Source organism: Calypte anna, chromosome 26 (assembly GCF_003957555.1).
Source record: "Calypte anna isolate BGI_N300 chromosome 26, bCalAnn1_v1.p, whole genome shotgun sequence".
In the NCBI taxonomy this organism is placed as follows: Eukaryota; Metazoa; Chordata; class Aves; order Apodiformes; family Trochilidae; genus Calypte; species Calypte anna.
Window position 1 is genome coordinate 1,108,817 of NC_044271.1, and position 20,577 is coordinate 1,129,393.

The following is a 20,577-nucleotide window of genomic DNA, read 5'->3' on the forward strand; positions in this document are numbered from 1 at the left end:
ACGTTAAGTCAGCTGCCCTGGACCATGCAGGGAGATCCATGGCAGAGCTCAGGATAAATAGTGGGAACCTCCCACAACCGAGTTTGCCGTCCATCCAATAAAGCTGAGGATAATAATTTAAGCTAATTTTAGACCTACTACTTAAGAAGGCTGAATGCTCCATTCCTAAACGTGCAGTATATTCACTGAATAGCATGAAAATTACCACAGAAGCAAAGAAGCCTGAGAAAATACAATCTATTTTGCTGACATAAGCCAATGCAAAGCTGTTTCCTCTTTTTTTTTTCCTTCTTGTTTCAAATGTATCAGGGGATAATGAAGTCTTTGTCTACTGCTTGATACATTTAATTGTCATCAAGTTATTTTGTCTATTTAAATGAACTCATGTTTTCACTGTTTTAAAAGTATATTGGACATGCTAGATCGATACCATGTAGCACAGAATCACTCTGAAACAAAGTTGCAAAAAATAAAGAAACACAACCAAATAATTAGGTGTATTTCATTGCAAATGGAAAAAGGGATTCTACTCTGCCTCTACATTTCAAGTAAACTATTGAGGACAATTTTCCTAAAATGCCACCAAGCTTGAAATCATCTGAAGATAAACAGCAAAGTGCATGAAACTAGAACAACGTCCAAGATCCTTCAGTATCACTGGATAAGTGTAATTGGATTTGAAATTACAAGACCCAAGCATCTTTGCCTTTTTGCATGGTTTCCAAACACAGCTTGGGAAATATTGATTCTAAACATGAAATCAATCTAGAGAGGCAAAGATGTACAGCTGCTTTAATCCAGAACAAAACAAGAACGAACTGCTTTATTTGATAAATACTCAGAGGAAATGCTTAACATAGAAAAAACACTTTGCAAGAAACCTTACCTTGTGCTCCTTTGTCGAAGCCCTACAAGCAACTTCTTACTCAAACTTTCTGAAGAATGTGAAAGAAAACAACAACTGAAAAAAAGCCTGTAAGTGGAAAAAGATGCACTATTTACAACAGTGTCAGCATTTTGGGGTCAGATCTTGAGCACAACAGTGGAAGCATTAGTGATGATGGTAAAGTGAATTTTAGGAGCCCTTATTTTTTGAGTGTAAGCAAAACGAATTTTAAACAAAATGGCCCTGATTTCACTCATCAGATTTTTGGTCTTATTTATGATTTTGTGGGCACTCCATCTACATTCAGCAAAACTTTAGTTTCTGATGGGAAGCCTTGGGCCTAAGACACGTGCTGCGCCCAGACGGCGAGAGTTTCATTGAGCCAGCGTGGAAAAGAAAAAAGAGACAGGGCCCGCTGCCCTCCCTGGCACCGCGGGGTGCGTGGCCCTGCTGCTCCCGCTGCCACCTGAGCAGGGCGGCCGGATCCCACCCGAGGGCAGCTGCCCCCCGCCCGCCGGGACACAACCGCGCCGGGAAACCACCCTGCCGTGCGGGCAGCGGGAGCAGCCCTCCGGGAAATGCCGCCCTGGCATCCCCGGGCACCGCTCAGGGGATAAAGCCCGGCCCGCGCCACCGCCTCCCGGGGCTGGGCTTCCCGGGCTGCTCAGGCCCCCCCGTCCCGCCCCTGGCCGCGCCCGGCTCTGCACCTGCCTCCCGGCGCCGCCCCGCTCCTCGCCCCGCCCGGAGCCGCCGGCGAGTCGGGCCGAGGCGCCTCGGGAGCTGCTGCTGGAGCCGGCGCCCGCCATGGGCACGGTGTACGAGGGGATGCGCTGCATCAAGATCCTGCTGTTCATTTTCAACCTAACGTTCTGGGTGAGCGCCGGGCCGGGCCGGGCGGAGAGGGCCGAGCTGGCGGGTCCGGGCGGAGCCGCTGCGCACCTGACGCGGCAGCTGCAGGGCCTGGCCGCGGTCGGACCGCGCGGAGGCGGCCGTGGAGCCCGGGCAGAGCGCGGTCCGCGGGGGAGAGCTCCGGGCGGAGCGCGGGTCCCTCGGAGGAGCGCTGCGGGCTGGTTTGCCTGGGTTTGCCTTGCCAGAGTGCCCTGCCAGCGCTGTCGACTTCTGCTCTCTTCTACAAAGAAACAGCCCTTCCCGGGAAATAACGTACATTGCTGAGAAGAGACAGCATCTTTCTTAACTGATGATTTAATGTAGTGACCATAAAGAGGTTCGCCCATCCTCCCATGCAGCGTACTGCAGTGGAACACTTCTTCACAGCATTACGAAGCTCTCTAACAACGAATTTCAAATAATGAGCCAACAGCTTCTACTCTTACAAGTGCATCCTACGACAAAGGCCTTGCATCACATTACACTTTCTTTGCTGAAAGATGCCCTAGTGGCAATGAACAGTGGCAGAGCCCTCAAAAGATTTAGAGAATGCTATGCCCATTCTTCCCTCATTGAGCTTTCTTACTAGTTTCACAGTTCCACAGCACAGCTCAGTTCAAGCTTTCTTTTTTCTTTCACTTTTCTGCATGCTGCTTTCTGCCTTCCAATAGTCTTGCAGGTTTTTTGCACTGGAAAACAACTAGCAATGTTACCTTCTTAAATGTCTTTTTCTTTCCAGTTTGCTGCTTTTTTAAAAAAAAGTCACAAAATAATCCTGTTCAGCCTCTCTGGAGCAGTCTGGGGCTTTTGTCTCCTTTACTCCTGAAACACAGTTTAACCAAATGCTTTTCCCCTCTTGGTGACAGCACTGCAAGCTCCGGGTACACAGTGCTGCTGTGCTCAAGCTGTAGGAGCTGAGCGATGCTGCCCAGCTGCAAGTCAGTAGGACAAAGCTTTGTGTTATGTTGTTGCACAGAAGTGACAATTACTGTGTTTTGTTATCTGCCTTTTCACTGAGATGGAAGAAACTATCTCCTCAGCTGGACTGGGGGCATTCATTTTAAACACATCCAAACTACCAGAGGCACAGAAGCTTGGACTGATAGGAGAGGGCTCCTAGCATGCTCCAGCAAGCTAGAGGCTGAGCCCATGTCTGCAAGCAGGGAGGCTCAAATGCCCTCACTCTTCCCCTCCACAGCCAGTCCCCTGGTCTAAGTTATGATGACTAAATGAGACTACTTACAATGCTTACTAGTAAGTTCAGAAATGCCACTGTACTAAAGAGATGAAAGAAATAAAGGAGTACATTGCACTGTAATAGGAGTTTGTTGTTATCACACACTGGCAAGTGCTTCCTAAGTTTTCTGGAAGCACAATCCTAAACTGTGGGATGACAAGAAAAATACAGTACCAATGACAGCTCTTTGATGTGCTCCAGCCATTGTTACTGAAATATTAAGTCATCTGTTTATCTTCCAGCTGGCAGGACTGGCTGTCATCGCCTTTGGTCTATGGCTGCGGTTTGGTGGGGTTATGGCAGACTTTGCTTCAGACAAAAGGTCTCCAGAGTATTTCTTCATGGGTAAGTTAAAGTGCCTGTGATGACAGTAGCTTTTAGCCATCGTTTCAATCTGGGTCCCAGGACACACCTCATGCATTAAACTATATGAAAGCAAACAATTCCTGGACTGAACTACACAAAACTGGACATTCTTGTGCTGTCATGTGCATGATAGCTATCATCCTTTTTGTGCTTGGTATTGACTTCTTTAGGCCTAACTGAACTCTTCTTTCAGATTTTCAACAATCTTCACATATCTTAAGTGAATTACTACTGTTGGAATAGAAATTGAGATGGGTCAGACACTACTGGAACATGGGACTCACCAATATATCCTTACAGAGCTTTCTGTGCAGCTGCAAGCCAACAAAACAAGAGTGTCACTTCTCAGTGTTTCACATACCAGCACAGCAGCAACATTTTTGCTCAGTATTTGTCTGTGTCTGCACACAGAGGCCCTCTGTAACTTTAGGTATCAGAGCAAATCCTTCTACAGCTAAACAGTAAAGCTACACAGTGTTCAGTCATCTCAAGAACTGATTATCTGATGATCTAGGCAGGAACCAACTAGTTCCCCAAGTGCACAGAACTGGCATTGGTCATATCTAATTTTAGGAATTTAAGATAAACTTTTTTCTCTCTAGAATTTTTAGTTGAGTTTTCCAGAAATGCCACCTGTGTTGCTTATCTATAGACACCCCTAAATAGCAACTGTCTAGGACTGCCATCAGCTGCATTTCTCTATGCATTTGCCATTGTAACAGACCCTTATACCAGAAGAGTCAGATTTTTTTGTTTTAATATATTGCCTATGGAGATGGACTCAATAAAATCCAACAAGTGCAAACATTTTTGCCACCTACCAATACAGTGAATGAATACCCAGTCCAGAGAGGGTGGCCAAGAATGGAAGTTGACTAAAGTTGTGCTGCAGCAGTCAGTTACTCATCACAGGAATAATGCCTGGGCTGTGCAGTTGCTTTAAATACCTCAGTTCTCTTAGTGGAGAACTTGACTCTGATACACCACAGTACTAAGCCCAAGCTGCTTTAACACATGCAGCCAGGCTAGAGGCACAGAGCTGACTGTATACTACTGTGGGAATACTTGGGTAGCATGTCATGTCCCGAAAAGTTTCTGTGGGAGTTTCTAAGGATGAATAAAACCATTCGGATGAAAAATTTATTGGGACTTAAGGGTTACTGTAAAATACCCTGTAGTGCCTCCACTTAAACAGACAGCCAGTAAGTATGATTTACTGTTTCTCCTATATCTGAGCTGCTATGTCAGCAGCATATTAGATCACCAACTTCATTTCCAGATCATTTACACTTGCTGAATTTCCTATGCTGTATCTGGAAACTTTTCACTGCCTCATCCACTTACATTTGACCCATGAGATTCAGCATGACAGAAAGATGCTCTGGCCTTCAAAATCAAGTACGATTGCCTTGTTAGAAGCCAGAAAGGAATACATCCTGCAGTGGGAATAAGCACTACCATCATTTCACAGCTTTGCAGTACAGACTGTCACAGTGTATAAACATGTTATTCTTTGGTGCTGTGTGTTTAAATTTCTAAAATATTTCATCTGCTTCAATACTGAATAGGAATTACAAAAGCTGTTCACTTAGTTTGAAGAAATCCTGGGGAATGTTCTTGAAAAAGTTTAATCATATAACTTTGTAGTGAAATGAGGCAACCAGGTGCCACTAATTGCCAGGGACTGAGCATGAGCTTGTGTCAAGCCCACCTGTGCCTAATTAGGGTTTATTGGCCCCCTGGTCCTGCTCATGCGCTGTGGGGGCCCACCCTAATTAGGCACAGGTGGGCTTGACATAAGCTCATGCTCACTCCCTGGCAATTAGTGGCACCTGGTTGCCTCATTTCACTACATTACATGACATTCAACTATTGCATTGTCACATGGATTTATAGAACTGTATGCTGTAATGTGCAGCAGCTAGCAGAGCAAGTGCTAAGGAGCAGGACATAAATATTATGGAGTTATTTTAAATTTGCACTTGTGGCTGAATTCCAAAGCAGAAGTTTCACCTTTTTTTTGTAATTGTGCTCTGAATGGCATTCCTATTAAAGAAAACAAAACAAAAAAAATTCTGCAGCCCTCTCATTAATTACCACACTAAATGATGTAGATACTTAGCACCTGATGAGGCAGTCATTCAGAAGTCTGAGGCTGTTAATAATCTGTGGTAAGACACGAGTGATAAGTTCAGTAATGGTGGGTTTTTTGCAGCAGACCAGGCTGCACTTGATGGTTATGCACAAGAGCTTTTTACCTCACCAGAAGATTTCAGCTCCGAGTCTCCCTCAACAGTTGTGCATTGAGCCCTTCCCAGAGAGATTCAAGGACTGTTGTTTATTTGGCATTGTGTGTTTTGTCTGTAACATGCATTCTGGGTGACATCCAGAACTTTGCATAGGCATTCTTAATATGGAACACTGAGCAGCACACACAGAACTGCTGCCCAGAGGGCTGAAAGAGAAAGCAGATCATCAGCGTGACTTGGAGATACAAATATATGGCCATATATTTAATTCTTTTTTAGCTCTGTTCTGTTGACTACCTTTGTGGCTGCCATATGATAACCCAGACCCCTGTGATCAGATCAGCTTTCTGTCAATGCTTGGTACAGTGCAGTTGCATTCAGAGTTTACTTTGTAGATTGAAGCACTGTCCAGATGTCCAGAATCACCATCTTGTGGAAAACATCTCATTTGCTTGCTTCTAAAGAGCAGTACATTCTGCTCTTCTTATACCTGTACTGAGCTGCCAGCTGAGTCTAACCAGCTTGTGCTTATAATGCTGGCTTTTTTTCCTTGATCTGAAATGTTTAGTTTAATATAATTTATAATTATATCTTTGCATTTTCCATTAAGCCAGAATGAGTATCCTTAAGTAGGCTTGTTCTTTACCAGCAGTTCAGCTGCCTTTTCTGCCCCCTGGAATAGTTCAGGCCATGACTTGGCAACCAGACCTGTTCATCTTTTCCAGCCACTGAAATGTTTTTGTTGGTTTAAGAGCAACTTACAGGCAGCAGTGCTGAGGTCAAGCACATATGTGGTTTTAATTTTCTGTTGCGTGTGGTTTTGTGTTCAGTGATCCATATTCCACACTGACCAAATGGAGAAAAGATGTAAAATAAAAGGAATCCCCTGGGATTGCTTATCCTTCTTGGGACCACTATGCCAAGACTGACAAATTCTTTACTGGGCAGGAAAGTCTGCAACAATCAGAAGGAAAAGAGAGATTCTCGTGTGAACCCAAGATGAGACCATTGCTGTCTAAAAATTAATCAGTTCTTACTGTCTTTGTAGTCATGCAGTTCTTGAATTTAAAAATGCCTAAAGCACAGAAGTAAAAGAGTGACTGCTGAGTGCAAGCTGAGCATCTGTACAGTAAAAACTAACATGGGCACTTTTTAAGGATCAATTCAAGACAAGTGTTCTCCCTTCTTTGCTTCTGGTCTATGAAGAGGAAAATCTGTTCTGATTCTTGGGTAAATGAAGGACAAACTCTCTGTATCCCTAATAAATTAGGTGCAGAGGTTCACTTCACTGCCAGGACCAATAAAAATTAAGTGTATGTACTCAACAGCCCCCATCAGGAATGGTAACAAAACCTGATAAATGTGAATGAATCAATCTGAATTACTCTTTCTCATAACTGGCAGCACTGTAGCATTGCTTCTCCTGCACAGCCAGAGCTCACAAACTTTATGCTTTGCTACATTCTCTTTTCTCTAGTTCCATGATCCAATCTGTGGTCCAGGCGTTCATCAGAGCCAAACTATCTGTGCATACAAGTTTCAGGGTGGCTGTGGCTTTTTCTCGGGGTCTGTGAGAGCGTGAGTGATCATTCTGGCTTTGAAAGGTACAGTTAGATGGTGCATGCCTTGGGATATGAAGTCATGTCTGAAGCTGAAGGATATTAGTAGTTTTTCTCCATAGTAGTGGGTGCCCATACAAACATGAGTTGCCAGCAGTTAAATCCATGTAAACTGCAATTCCCTGCTCCTGTGCCTCTTTTTGTTACAATTCTGTTCATGTATTTTGGAGTCAAGCACTATGCCTTTACTCAATAGTATTTTCTCTCAGACTGTGTTACCCTTTAAAATGTGAGCTATTTGAAAAGTATTTTTTGTGTAGAGATGCATCAAAGAAGAGCATCAAATGGTCCTACCATCATGTGTAGTGGTGAGGTTTTTAGTCTGTACTTAAGCTTAACCAAATAAACTCCTCTTTCTTCCTATCATTTTGCACGCAGGTTTCTTCTTCTGCAGTCAAGGATAAGTGGTTAAGAAAAGGTTGATAGTGGCCCTGAGTGCAAAACAAAAGCTGCTGCTCTGGAAAATTGCTTTCAAAATATGACACCACCACTACCACATCAGGGAAAAAAAAAAAAACAAAACAAAACACATTATTGTTAATGAAAGTTGTTCAAAAGTTCTCAGTCTATATGCTGGATCATGAAACCTAGCAATCAGATCCTAAGAGGTAGTATCCCACCTAAGAGGTAATACCCCACCTGGAAGAGTAAAGGCAAGGCCACCACCAAGTTAGAATTCTTACAGAACAAGACAGATAAGCCTAATGGAATCATCTGACCTTCTACCTCCAGTTGATTGTTTTATATTTGCAATACAACGAGATTCAAGAGACTTTTTTTTATCCATCACTTAAGCATGATAATGCACTTTGTTATATCCCTGTTAAACTGTCCTTCTTAGTAAACCTTTCTCCCAGCCCACTCTCTTACTGTGTAACTATCTAAAAGCTTGCCAGTTCACACAGCAGCAACAGCTGAACCGGCAGTTACACCATTTCCTGCTTTTATGCACCCTCTTCACCTTCCTCTAGGTAGCTGCAAGTCACCCTGGTGCTTTATCTGCACTTCAGTGCAGATGTACTTCAGTGCCCCTGTACTCAGCTCTGGTGAGGCCACAGCTTGAGTCCTGTGTCCAGTTCTGGGCCCCTCAGTTCAGGAACGATATCGAGGTCCTGGAGCAGGTCCAAAGGAGGGCAACCAGGCTGGTGAAGGGACTCGAGCACAGACCCTATGAGGAGAGGCTGAGAGAGCTGGGGGTGTTGAGACTGGAGAAGAGGAGGCTCAGGGGAGACCTCATCACTCTCTCCAACTCCCTGAAAGGAGGTTGGAGCCAGGGGGGGGTTGGGCTCTTTTCCCAGGCAACTCTCAGCAAGACAAGAGGGCAGGGTCTCAAGTTGTGCCAGGGGAGGTTTAGGTTAGATATTAGAAAGAATTTATTTACGGAGAGAGTGATCAGACATTGGAATGGGCTGCCCAGGAAAGTAGTGGATTCTCCGTGTCTGGAGATCTTTCCAAAGAGCCTGGATGTGGCACTGAGCGCCATGGTCTAGCAACCGCAACGGTGGTTCAAGGGTTGGACTCGATGATCTCTGAGGTCCCTTCCAACCCAGCCAATTCTATGATTCTATGAATGATCACTCACACTCTCACAGACCCTAAGACAACTATCTGCAGAGTACCCTGTTTTCTGTTCTGGGTGGCTTGGAGCCTGTGCTTTAAGCATTAGAAGTGTCTGATTGCTGATATCTGCAAAGCAATGTATGCATACACACAAGATTACTCAGGGTGTCCTAATCAGAGAGGACTGCAGACAGAGAGGCAATGTCCTGAGATGTTAAACTACAGTGAGGTTAATTCTAAATTTAAATTCAGATTTTGTGTATCAGCAGAAGCCTACAAACTGCCTGGTATCTGTAATGCTGTTGTGGTTTGAGAAAGATTAACCACGAAATACCTCTTGAATTCACACAAGATACGTAATTGTCTGTACAATATACTCAAATTAGGTGCATGTTCCAGTTCTCTAGAAATTTGTCTTCCTTAAAATACTCTAACTCTCTTATCCAGTATTGTAAATGTATTTTATAGATAAATGTACTTTTAAAAAAAGTTAACACAAGAATTGTAATCTCTAGTAACAAACCTTTTCCAGAAACTGACTTTAGTTACCACTTGTGACACACACAACTGTCCCCAATTTCCAGCTCCTACAAATGTTTCTCATCTGTTTGAATAGTGGATTTGCACTACAGGCTTCTTGGTGCTCTAAGAGCTTGAGAGCCTTGTGAAGGAGTGCACTTGCCTCCCAGACTGTAATGCACTTAACAACCACAGGAAAATCTCTTCGAGTCATGTCTGTGTTCTAGGACTCCTGTCATCACTGTCTCTGGATTCCTTATATCAAGAACAGACCTGCTTGTTTTCTCAGTGGAGTATGAACAGTTGGTGGTTTGTTCTCTGTTAATTACTCAGCCCAAAAAGAAAAAGAAGAACTATTTAAAATGGAAAGTGACCATAGCAGCCAGGTAAACAAGAAACCCATGTGAAACAAAAGCCAGACAGAGAGAAGTTTGTCTGCTTCTGCTCTTTCCAGTAAGCTCTAGGCAGGGATCTGTAACTCAAAGACATCATGAAGAATTACTGTGGGGGGGGGGAGGTTGAAAAAAGTCTATTTCAATCAAGAATTTGAAGTGATCATACTGACATTGCTGCATATAGTCCACTAGGAAAAGAAATACTAGCTCCTTGTCTTATATACACACACCATCTGGGATGTTTCTGAATATATTGCTTTGATATCCTTCCTAGAAATCATCTTCCAGTTGAGCATACTTGGATCTGGGTGCTAGGAAACCTCACAGTACAAGCTGAGAAGTAACCTGGTCCCTCTGGATTCTTTTCATGTGAAAGATTACATCTGTGAATATATATAGTATACAAGTAAAAACATCTTTAGTTTTGTGGAAATTTTTAAGTGTAGTCATTATTTTCCATCTAGAAATAGCTCTCAGAGGATCAGCAGCTACTAATCCTAGGCTGAGAAAGGACATTCTGGAATGAACTCTCCTGAACAGAAGATGGAAGAAGCTGGTTTTAAATTCTTGGCTGGCTCAATTGAGGGGCCAGGCACACATCAAGCTCAGCTTTGTTCAGTGATCGGTGTGAGTTCTTCCTGTAACACGCCTTAAAAGGGAAGTTTTGGTTAAGGTAGTGGTTTAGCTGTGAGTCATACAAGTGAAATGTTAAGTCTGTTTCTCAGACAAAGGCAAATACAAATTCCTGAGGGTGGTCTCAGCCCTGAACCTCAGAGAGCTTTGTCTTTGCTAGCTAGCAGCGACAAAAAGAAACGGGAAGACTTCTTTCCAGTCTATTAATAAAAAAGTCACTCTACTTAATTGTCTGCTAAGTACTTACAGGGCCTGGAGTAAGGAGTGGCATGTAGAAAAGGATCCGGGAAAAGTCTTTGTAATTGCACTCTGTTATGGAGATCTCAGAACATGGCACTGTTTGGCTTCTGAACTGCAGGTTTTGCACCTGAGAGAAGTTTTTTTGTCTTTACATTTCATCTTTCATGAGTGCTTGACCTTCCTCTCCTCAGCCTTGTATACCTTTATAAATCCCTCCCTCAGTAAAAACCACTGTGTTTTGAATAATTGTACAAGTATTAGCTTGAAGAATGCTCAGTCCTAGTAAGGCACAATATGCTTATTATTAAAAATCTAAAAAATACAGGGTACGAGTTGCCAGCACAGTCAGCAGCAGATCCCACATATCTGTTGTCACAGACCTGACAAAGCTGTATTATAATCGTTATATTGCTATCTAGGAGAATATATTTTTCAGCAGCATTCCTTGGCACCAGAAAGGTACTGCAGCAAGAAGTATGGAGGGGAGAAGGATCACAGTAGCTGGGATAGCTGTCTGGCTGATATGCAGGGACACGCTAATGGATGGGCAGCCGGCAGGGGTTTGTTTTCTGCAAGTAGGCTGCATCTGTGTGGCCAAGTATCTAGATGCTCTGCATGCCTATATTGTTTCATTTTCATTTTACCTTATTATCATTGCCAACTGTAATTTGTAGGGCTTTCTGGTAGGGCTAGGTTACACAAGGCTTACTAACAGTAAATGCCAACAGCTCTGTTAACCCTAAAAATTTGGGCTAGATTTTAAAATCGTGTTTTAATTGGTAACTCAACGTTCTCATCAAAAGTTTGCGTTGTTAAAGCTGGGAGCAAGGCTCACTGTGCCCTCTAGTGTGCAGTCTGTAGTTCCACTGTCCCCTCATAGCATGCGGGAAATGAAGCTGTTGTCCTAGTGGTGGATTGTCACGGCAGATTTCTGCATGTCCTCCACCTTGCTCACACAAGGCAAAGACTCGAGTTACAGGGCACTATACTGATCTTGTTGCACTTTGGCTGATATGGTACCCAGAGACAAGGCACAAACACAGATGTTGTGGTCTGATGAGAACTGAGGAAAGGCAAGTTCTGTGCTCTGGTTTCCTCTGGTCCTAGATAAAGCCCATACAAAAAAAAAACCAAACAAAAACCAACCAACCAACAAACAAACAAAACAACTGTTGAATGTATTTCTATCAGTTTTACAGGTGGCAGAAATGCTATTAATATATCATACTGACATCTCCCATGTTTAGTACTTGTCTCAGATGTGGTCTTTGCTGGCAGTCTCACCCCCAGATTGCTTTCTTGTCCTCTCAATGTTTTTTTTAATGATCCACTATTTGCTGTTCTTTCTTTATGTCATTAAATTTGTCTACACAGCTTGAGGCTTATGTTAGAAGCCTCAAGTTTATTCAGCAATGCACTCCCAGGAAGTGGTTGCTGGAATATGCCTGTTCAGCAGACAGGAAAGCCACTACTTATCCCAAAAGATGCCATGCTCCAAATCACTAAACTGCAAACAAGCTTCCATTCTTAGCAGTGACCTATAGCAATCAGCTTTTTTCCCCAGAACAAAGCACTGATTTCAGAGGAACATCACACTGGAGTGCCTGTACCTTTCCTGAAGATCTTCAAATGGCCTTTCTTATGTACTGCCAGGCAACTGCTAAGCTTTTCAAGTTCCATCCCTACATAGCAGTACAGCACATTTCCAGCCCTAGGTTTCATGGAAATAAGCCCTCCAGCAATTTTGGATTTTTGTTTTCACCTTACATTCCTCACTGAAAAGCTGTAAGGAGTTCTGGATGATATGATGCATGTTAATCCTGGACTGAGCTGCTGTTGGTCCAGGAAACTTGGGAGGTGGAAGTCTGTTCCATTGTGTTCATGAGATTCTCCAAGAATTCTGAAGAAATCATTTTGTGGTAAGAAAAACCTTTCTGTGTAACAGGTGTTTTTCCTGAGAGCCAGAAACCATTGTTACTTATGTTGGGTTTTGACAAACTGAGTAGCAGACTGGGAAGAGAAACCTTAAATTCTTATCTGATTCTGATTTTTATAGGACTGTATGTATTGGTGGGAGCAGGGGCTCTTATGACCACAGTTGGATTTTTCGGGTGCTGTGGAGCAGCGCGGGAGTCTCAATGCTTACTTGGAGCAGTAAGTAAAAGGTCTCAAGGGCCTGGGCTGTGCAGGAAAATGATTCAAAAGCTGATGTTCTGTGTCATTAGTGGAAAGATCTTTGCTGTCCAGAACCTGAAATGTCTTATGTCCTTTTACTGGCTAATCTTGCATCTCCAGTCACCAAGCTATTGCTGAGCTTCCATATATGAAGATTCCATTGCTTGTCTTCTGTGATATTTTTCCTGGAATTACCTTCTGTCCTTTCTGAAGCTACCACCTGATGCACACCTTTGCCATTTCCACCTTTGTTACTGTATTACAAGGAATCTGACTTGACACCCTTATTGCTGACCCCACTTAGCAGCTTTCATTCAGTTACTGTGGGGGCTGCTGCACCCTGGGCAAGGATGAGGAATTGACTGGCAGTCCATATAAAACAAAACTGTGTAACACATATTAATTTAAGATTATTCTCTTCCTCTGCAGTTCTTTGCTTGCTTGTTGGTGATATTTGCAGCTGAGGTCACTGCTGGAGTATTTGCCTTTATAGGCAAGAAAATGGTAAGCAGCAAGCAACTTCTCATGTAATAACGGGGCAGTTATGAATTACAAGGCAACCTGACCTAAAGTCTGGCTCTTGCATAGGATAATTTTTCAGGAGACTTTTCCCAGGAAGACCCTCTGACATTCTTCTCTGGAGTCAGTAAGAGCTTGTGTTATCACAAGTCCTGAATGAGGTACAGTTTTTGCCTCCCCTCTGTTAAGGAAAACCTGTAGGTGTCATTTAAATTTACATCCACAGGGGACATGAAATAGAATTATAATCATGATAAGAGGGTATTGCTTGGGAAAAGGGCAAATATATTTATGCACTGAACTTCTCTAAATAACTGTTTAATCGAAACACAGCGTAACTACACTCTGACCCATGCAGAGTCCCTTTTGAATGCCATCAGGCCACATATCTCCTGTCTTTCCAGTCATGCTACCTCAGTTTACCAGGCATAATTTTCTGCTGCTCTGGAGGTTGATGACAAGCTGAAAGTCTACACTGGACTGAGTGACACTGAGTGACTTATTTGACACTCATTTGGAAAGTCTGATCTCTGCAGGCAATACAGGAAGCCCAGAAAATCTACGAAGACATTTATGATGACTACATGAAAAACCCAGGGGGAAAGGTCAACATGACTATCTATCACTACCACTTGGCTGTGAGTAGTCCTCCTCTAACATCTTGCACTACTACTACATTACCTTTTAAAAATTAGAATGGACTGAACTGAGGTATAAAAGAACAGCACTGAGTGTTACTTAAGAGGGAAACAGAGGTTCACAACCCAGTTTCCTGATGGCTCTCACAGAATTCTGGTTTTCAAATCCCAAGTGATCCCTACATTTGAAAATGGCCAGGCTTTTAAATTCCAGCTGATGCTTCTAGTGCTTGTTGTGGACTAAATATGACTATTATGGCTCTTTTGGATATTAAAATCCAAGAATACATTCAGATGCAGAGAGGCAGAAAGGTCTGAATCTCTCTGTATTTGTCAGAGAAAAAACTGAGAGTCATGTCCCAGGGCATATAATAGGGCAGATCCTGTCACTGAAAGTAGGTAGAATACCAAAAACACACATATGATTTAGTTCAGGCCCCAAAAAGTTTGTGTCTGAAACAGAGTAAGAACCTGTGACTTCCTGAATCCTATTTGTATCCATCCTGTATCTGCACTGCCTCCCACAGAGATCAAGCCCAAGCTTTGTTGCTCCCTGCAGCATTCCCACGTTCTTTAGGACAAACATTTCACAACCTTGGACCCTTGTGTCCTTCTCTCATAGCTGTTATTTCTGACCCAAAGAAGAATTCCAAGCATTTTGTGGGAGATAGGCAAACAGGAAAAACAAACCCTCTGAAACACTAATTTATCACTGTTTCCAAACCCAGCACTATGTTTTGTCAGAAATAAATACTCTAGCATTCTTTGGTTTAGCTGCTGTGCACTGCCAATAATTCTGTGTGCACTATTTGAACATTCTGCTTTTTCACTTTAACAACTCCTATTTCCGTGTAAGCCAGGGTGCTGCTTTTCTAAACTATACTTGTTTGCTTTGTTATGAGTTACTGTGATAAAAATCCCTTTTGGAATTTGTCTGTTTGCTATGGCTTCTGACAACTGAAAACTGATTTTTGAGAATTTTGGCCTATGCATTCGGAATTCTATCAGAGGTAGCAGTTGATATAGGGAGTAGTTTATTATTTGATCTGTATTGTTTTGGGTTTTTTAGTTATTGTCTCTCTTTTGATAGGAAAACAGTCTATGGTTTCTCCTTCTTTGATTCTTCATATCTCTCTCATTTAGCTCAAATGTTGTGGTAAAGATAATATTGAACAAGTGGGACTACCCTGCCCAGAGAATATCCAGATGCCAAAGGCAAGTGTCCTCTATTCTGCTTGTTCTAATATTTTTTTCATGTCAGTTGTTTCGTAAAAGCAAAGACATTCTGTAAGTAAAAGAAAGGAAGATTTCCCTTTTTTCCTTGCAAATCCCAGCATGAAATCCCATATAAAATGGTACAGAGTGGAGGCTGAAATAAACTGGACGTCATATTGAACATGCCCAGCTCTCATTTCTGAAGCCCATGTGTAGCATCCCGCTGTAGCTGGGACAATATTACATCATCTGAAAAGTGGAAAGGTCACAGAAGAATAGAAGTCCTAAATGAGAAGCCTGTGAAGGCTGAATTTTTATAAGTGCCAACCTTGAAACATGCAGGGAGACTCCTGACTAGAAACTATGTTGGTGTTAAGAAGGGTGTGTTATTGCTGTCTGTTGTGGAATCAGCTTGTGATTACTATGTCAATCTGAAGGGCCAAACTTAGCATGGCCTGTCATAAAAAGGTTTTTGAATGTAGGGAAAATCAGCCTGTACAGGCCAGAGGTACAGATGTTTTACTAGAAAAGAGAATATGCTGTGAAAATTGCCCAACAAAACACAAGGCATAGATGCAAGAATTAAGACAGTGACTGCAATATTTTTCATGTCAATTTTTGTTGTTTAGAAAAAAAGCTAACAAAAAGCTAACAAAGTTGCTTGCAGTACATTTTTCTAGGAGTAAAAAATCTTTCAATTTTGTTTTTAATAGAACTGCCTGGTTGAAATACACAATGTAATTGATGCTAACCTGCATTTAGTTGGAATCGTTGGAATAGCAATTGCTGCCATCACAGTGAGTAAATTTATGTTTTCATTCTCAAGTTTACATTTGAGCCCCCCTGTCTCTTACTCAAAGTTTGTGGAAGGCATTTTGCAGCAACTGGTGAGGTTCCTCAAAGGTGCAGCTATTCTTATCACGGTCAATGTGTCTCCTCTCTGGAAACTGACTGGTGCAAGATGACACACGAGTTTCTTTTACCAGTTCATTTTGTGTCCTTAGGCAGGGTCCAAAGTATCTAATGGAAATCTTATTTTGTTGTAATAATAGGAAAGTGGAGTGCATATGAACCAAACTGAAAAGGAAAAGGCCATAACAGAATTTCAGATATTAAAAACATACACAGTCTGATGCTTTAGGCCATTTGAGTATCCAATCCCTTCCTTTAAATTTCATAAGGAATATAGAGTGTCTACCTTTGTATAGAAATGGCTTTCCTGGAAAAATGCTGGCTGCAGCACTGGCTCAATGTGAAAGACAGTTTATAAACAGATTTTCTAGGTCATAGATCCAGTGATCAATATGTGTTTTGATTAAAGAACAGGATTTAAACTGCATAGTTTTCAGAACAGCGTTTCTTTCCTAAACATGCAGCACAAGTTACAGATAGCTGTGTGTCATCACAGCATCCATACCTTTCCTCACAGTCCAGCCTCTCCCACAAGTGTATATTGCTGTATTCCCAAGGTCTGCTCCTTCATGACAGAACTGTGACCAATAGATGTCACCCTGCTGCAAGGATATGGCAGCAGTGGGATGTCTGTATCCAACTTGGGCTTTAACAGAAAGCATTTTCCAGCACACTTGTGCCAGGACTTCCTTCAGAGTCAGAAACGAGCACTGGTCTGAAGCAGAACAAGGAACCAGAATATCAGTAAAGAAGTACATCTTCAGCTGTTTGGAGGAGCAGGAGGTTCACAGACATATGCAGACACTTTAAAGCACATGAAGGGTTTATGTATATAACACAAAAACCATAGTGAGGGTGAAGGGGATTACCAGTCCTGTGATTTGTATAAAACATGAAGGTGTGCTTAAAAATATAGCAAAGCAACATAGGTGGGACAGAGTTCCAATAGCCTAGGTGCTCAGCAAGGATACTCTAGAAATATGAACTTCTCTGCCATGGTTTCCCACTTCAGATACAGCGTAAGTTATTAAAATTCTAACCTCCTTAGCAGCAGAAACCTGAAATATGTTGGTATATTTTTCTGTGCTTGCTTCTGACACTCATGGGGTATAACTGGTCAGCCACCTCCCTCCTTAAGGAGGGGGTATGAATTCGTGGCTTCACTACCTGATGGACTGAGTCCTGTCCCATCAATGGCAATAAAATGTCAGGAGATAGCTGCTAACAGCTTTGGACAATCAGCCTGTGGCAAAAGAAAATAAATTCTGGACACCGTAGCAACATCCAACGTTCTCTGCTTTTAACATTCACTCTGGTTAGTGACTTCCCCCAAAAAGAGCTTTATGTTTATTGTACACTCTCGGTCTTGAGTAGTTAAGAGCTTAGATGTCCCTGTAAAACAGCAATGCTCAGCACAACTTCTAGAGTCCTGGCTCCTCTGCAATAATCCTTTGCTCTTATTCAAATGTATGCTCTGAACATTTTGGTGCTATACAAGGTATAATACCAACACTCATAGTAATTTATGTGAAATTTATGTTAATATTAATATTAATGCTTGGGGCTGTTACACTGGCCTGAGCATTTAGAATAAAGAACAGTGAAATGAGTGTGAGCAGATAAAACCTGGGCTTTGGGTATCAGTGAAATCTCTCTTTACATTAACTGTCTGATGCATGATTGTAGATGGAGGCTGTAGAGAGACATTGTCAACCAGGTGCCTCGAGTTGCCAGTGAGTGGGTGTGAGTCCACCTGTGCCTGATTAGGACAGGCCCCTATTGGGCATGAGCAAGATCAGGCACAGGTGGACTCACACCCACTCACTGGCAACTCGAGGCACCTGGTTGACAATGTCTCTCTACAGAGGCAGCCACTTGCTGCTCTGCCATAAGAATCTTCAGATTATTCTGACAGGAAGACTATTTTATAACTGTTTTGTGTTTCCCTAAATTGCATCCCTTCTCTTCTAGATCTTTGGCATGATATTCAGCATGGTTCTGTGCTGTGTGATCCGTAGTACAAGAGACATGATCTAAACCTTTCACTGCACAACTTTCACTGTCCCGGGAGTTCCAGACTAAGCTTTACAAGAAGTGCTCCTCTACCCAATTTAATAATTGTAATGCATTTTAATTAGTGTTTTAACATACTGAGAGGAAAATATCCCATTAGGTAAGCAGGTGAATTGTATTAGTTACAGTAAAACTGAAGTGAACAAAAAGGGGTTTTAAAATGTCCTTTTTAATGGAAAAAACAAAGTTGCACCTAAGACTAATATGATTTTTAATGTTTGCATAAGTGCAATTAAGAGTTTACACATCTATAAACACTGTGTAAACATACTGTGTATCTCTCATTACAAATATATATGCACATGAGCAGTATCTGTATATTCAGTACTGCACAGTACCTTGTTAGGTAAGTATGTGCAAATGTTCTGTGTGCATGTTTGAATGCATATTGTTCCATAGTGTCACTATGACTATGCAAGAGTGCACATACACCCACAGGTATATAGGGCTTGCAACCCTTTTATCTATAGCCCCTCTTTGCCAAAAATTAGCAGAGGAACAAAGGCTATTTTTAAAAGTAAGACCTATGATCCTTTTTGTAACTGTTCTTTCTCAAGACCAAACAGCGTAGAATTAATAAAATTGGACTTTATTTTAAAAATATGTACTGCCTAAAGGTCTGCTCCAACAAACCAAGCCATGTGAGTAGACCCATTGACTTCACTGTCATGCAGAGACTGGGTTTGTTGGGGTTTTTTTATGACTGGACCCTTCATGCAGATGCAGAAAGCTCTGGGGGAGGAAACATATCCTATGAGATCCAGGCTAAAGGAAGAGGGGGAAAGAGGTGGGAAGCTCGAAAGATAATGCAGTCATTTGACAGCAATTGAGGTGCAAAGTGTGCTTAAGCTTCCCAAGCTAGCCTGACACACACAGGCAAACAAAACAAACAAACAAAACCCCATGAGTTAAAGGGGCCACTCAAACCTCTGTTAAGAAGTCCCTAGACTCTAATTGGTATTTATGCTGGTGCAGGAGTGGAACCTATTTTCAGAAAACCAGCAGCTTTGTCAGATACTCTGCTGAATCTAATTGGCCTGTGGAAGCCACCTGTTGAATGAAAATGGTCAGGGAAAGACACACAGCACTTTAATATCTTGTTTCTGCTTCTGTGACTATCACAGCTTCCATGGGGCTCTTACCTCAACCTCTTACCCTTTCTTGGTGTGTAAGGCAGGAGAGAAAGATGGGGCATTTTAGAGAGTCATAAATTGAATTATCTTACTGACACTTATAGATTGCATGTTAGGTATAAAAATTACACTGTGTGCTTGAAATACCTCAGGGCTTGTGTTTACATAGTTTGTTTCTATATTTTATTTTTCTATTTGTCATATTTATTCATAAGAGATTGTTCCTTTTCAAAATAGCCTAGAAGGGAGAAAGGTGATCCCCAGAAGGGGAAAAAAATTACATCAAAGGCACAGAATCTCTGAATTTTTGGCTTACTTGAGATAATTCACCATTTCAGAGAAGAGCTTTTAGCTAACAGTATCTACATAGCAGCTGTCTCTCTCTGATGATCACTCATTCAGACTTCTGATGCAGCTGTCCTACACAAGACGGGGAAAAGTTAACCTAACTACTTAGTCCACTGAAATTGTGTCTACCAGGACTTGGCATTTACAGGTTATGAGGTCTTTATTTCACTGAAACACAATGGATAGAAGTGGAATTTCAGAAACTGTGTGCATTCTAGGGTGCATGCTTGTGTGGAGTTTACATCCTTCATGATATTTCTCTCTCATTCCCCAAAGAAACTCAAAACCCCCATCACTTTTTCTGTTCCTTCAGGACTGGAAATCGTGTTGCTGTTCTATGTATCCAATGTTATTGATACATGTCACTGTCTTTTACACATATCTCTCAGATTGTTCAGCCACAAACTGTGACACTGAAGCAACTGTGCAGTAGCGCTAGGCACGCAGAAGGTACTGCCAACTAAGCAGCTTCCAGGCCTAGCTTCAGGTACCCATCTGACAGGGAGATACTGTGTTATAGGCCAAGGAGGAGTTAGGCTTGTATCTGTTTACAGCTAATTAAGTATGGATGCCATGTAAAAGCAGGGCCTAAGAATTTGTTGAAATCATCAGACCAGGAAATAGGGCCTTGATCTGCTGTCTTCTCTTCAGAAAGGCTCAACTGAGAGAATGGCACTGGAAGCAAATTCATGAGAGTCTCAAACTGAACCTGAGAAAGTAAGTTTCTTGCAGCTGACAACTGACATAGTCAAGCCAACTCCCTAGATTGTAGATACACTTAAGCCTGTCCCTTCAGCTGGTTCTGCTCTACACAGATAAAGGGATAGCATACACCTGGGCTGTCTACTTCCAAGGTAATACTGACAAAGAAGAAAACTGTGTGTGTCATTTTTATCACTCGGAGAAAGCCAGCTTTCCAGGAAAATCAATAAAAACAGCACAACAGCAAAGCCAGTGGTTCAGGTTCCAAGG

General features: G+C 42.2%; 1 protein-coding gene and 1 long non-coding RNA gene across 2 annotated transcripts in view; one reads left to right on the forward strand and one right to left on the reverse strand.

Moving 5' to 3' along the window:
* LOC115599731 overlaps positions 1-20,577 on the reverse strand; it is an 88,673-nt gene that overhangs the window by 65,658 nt on the left and 2,438 nt on the right. The window lies entirely within an intron of this gene.
* On the forward strand, positions 1,626-18,428 carry TSPAN2 (tetraspanin 2). Its single transcript, XM_030465669.1, has 8 exons — positions 1,626-1,759; positions 3,254-3,356; positions 12,649-12,746; positions 13,197-13,271; positions 13,823-13,924; positions 15,068-15,139; positions 15,853-15,936; positions 18,023-18,428. Exons 1-8 carry the CDS (start codon positions 1,691-1,693, stop codon positions 18,086-18,088), a joined length of 669 nt encoding a protein of 222 aa, XP_030321529.1. The 5' UTR covers positions 1,626-1,690; the 3' UTR covers positions 18,089-18,428.

What these genes read in the sequence shown, in the direction of transcription:
- TSPAN2 (XM_030465669.1), top strand. Translation starts at nt 1,691, where the DNA reads ATGGGCACGGTGTACGAGGGGATGCGCTGCATCAAGATCCTGCTGTTC. An exon ending in CCTTTATAGGCAAGAAAATG is followed by an intron (nt 13,272 to 13,822) that starts GTAAGCAGCAAG and finishes TGATCTCTGCAG; the next exon opens with GCAATACAGGAAGCCCAGAA. An exon ending in TAGCAATTGCTGCCATCACA is followed by an intron (nt 15,937 to 18,022) that starts GTGAGTAAATTT and finishes CTTCTCTTCTAG; the next exon opens with ATCTTTGGCATGATATTCAG.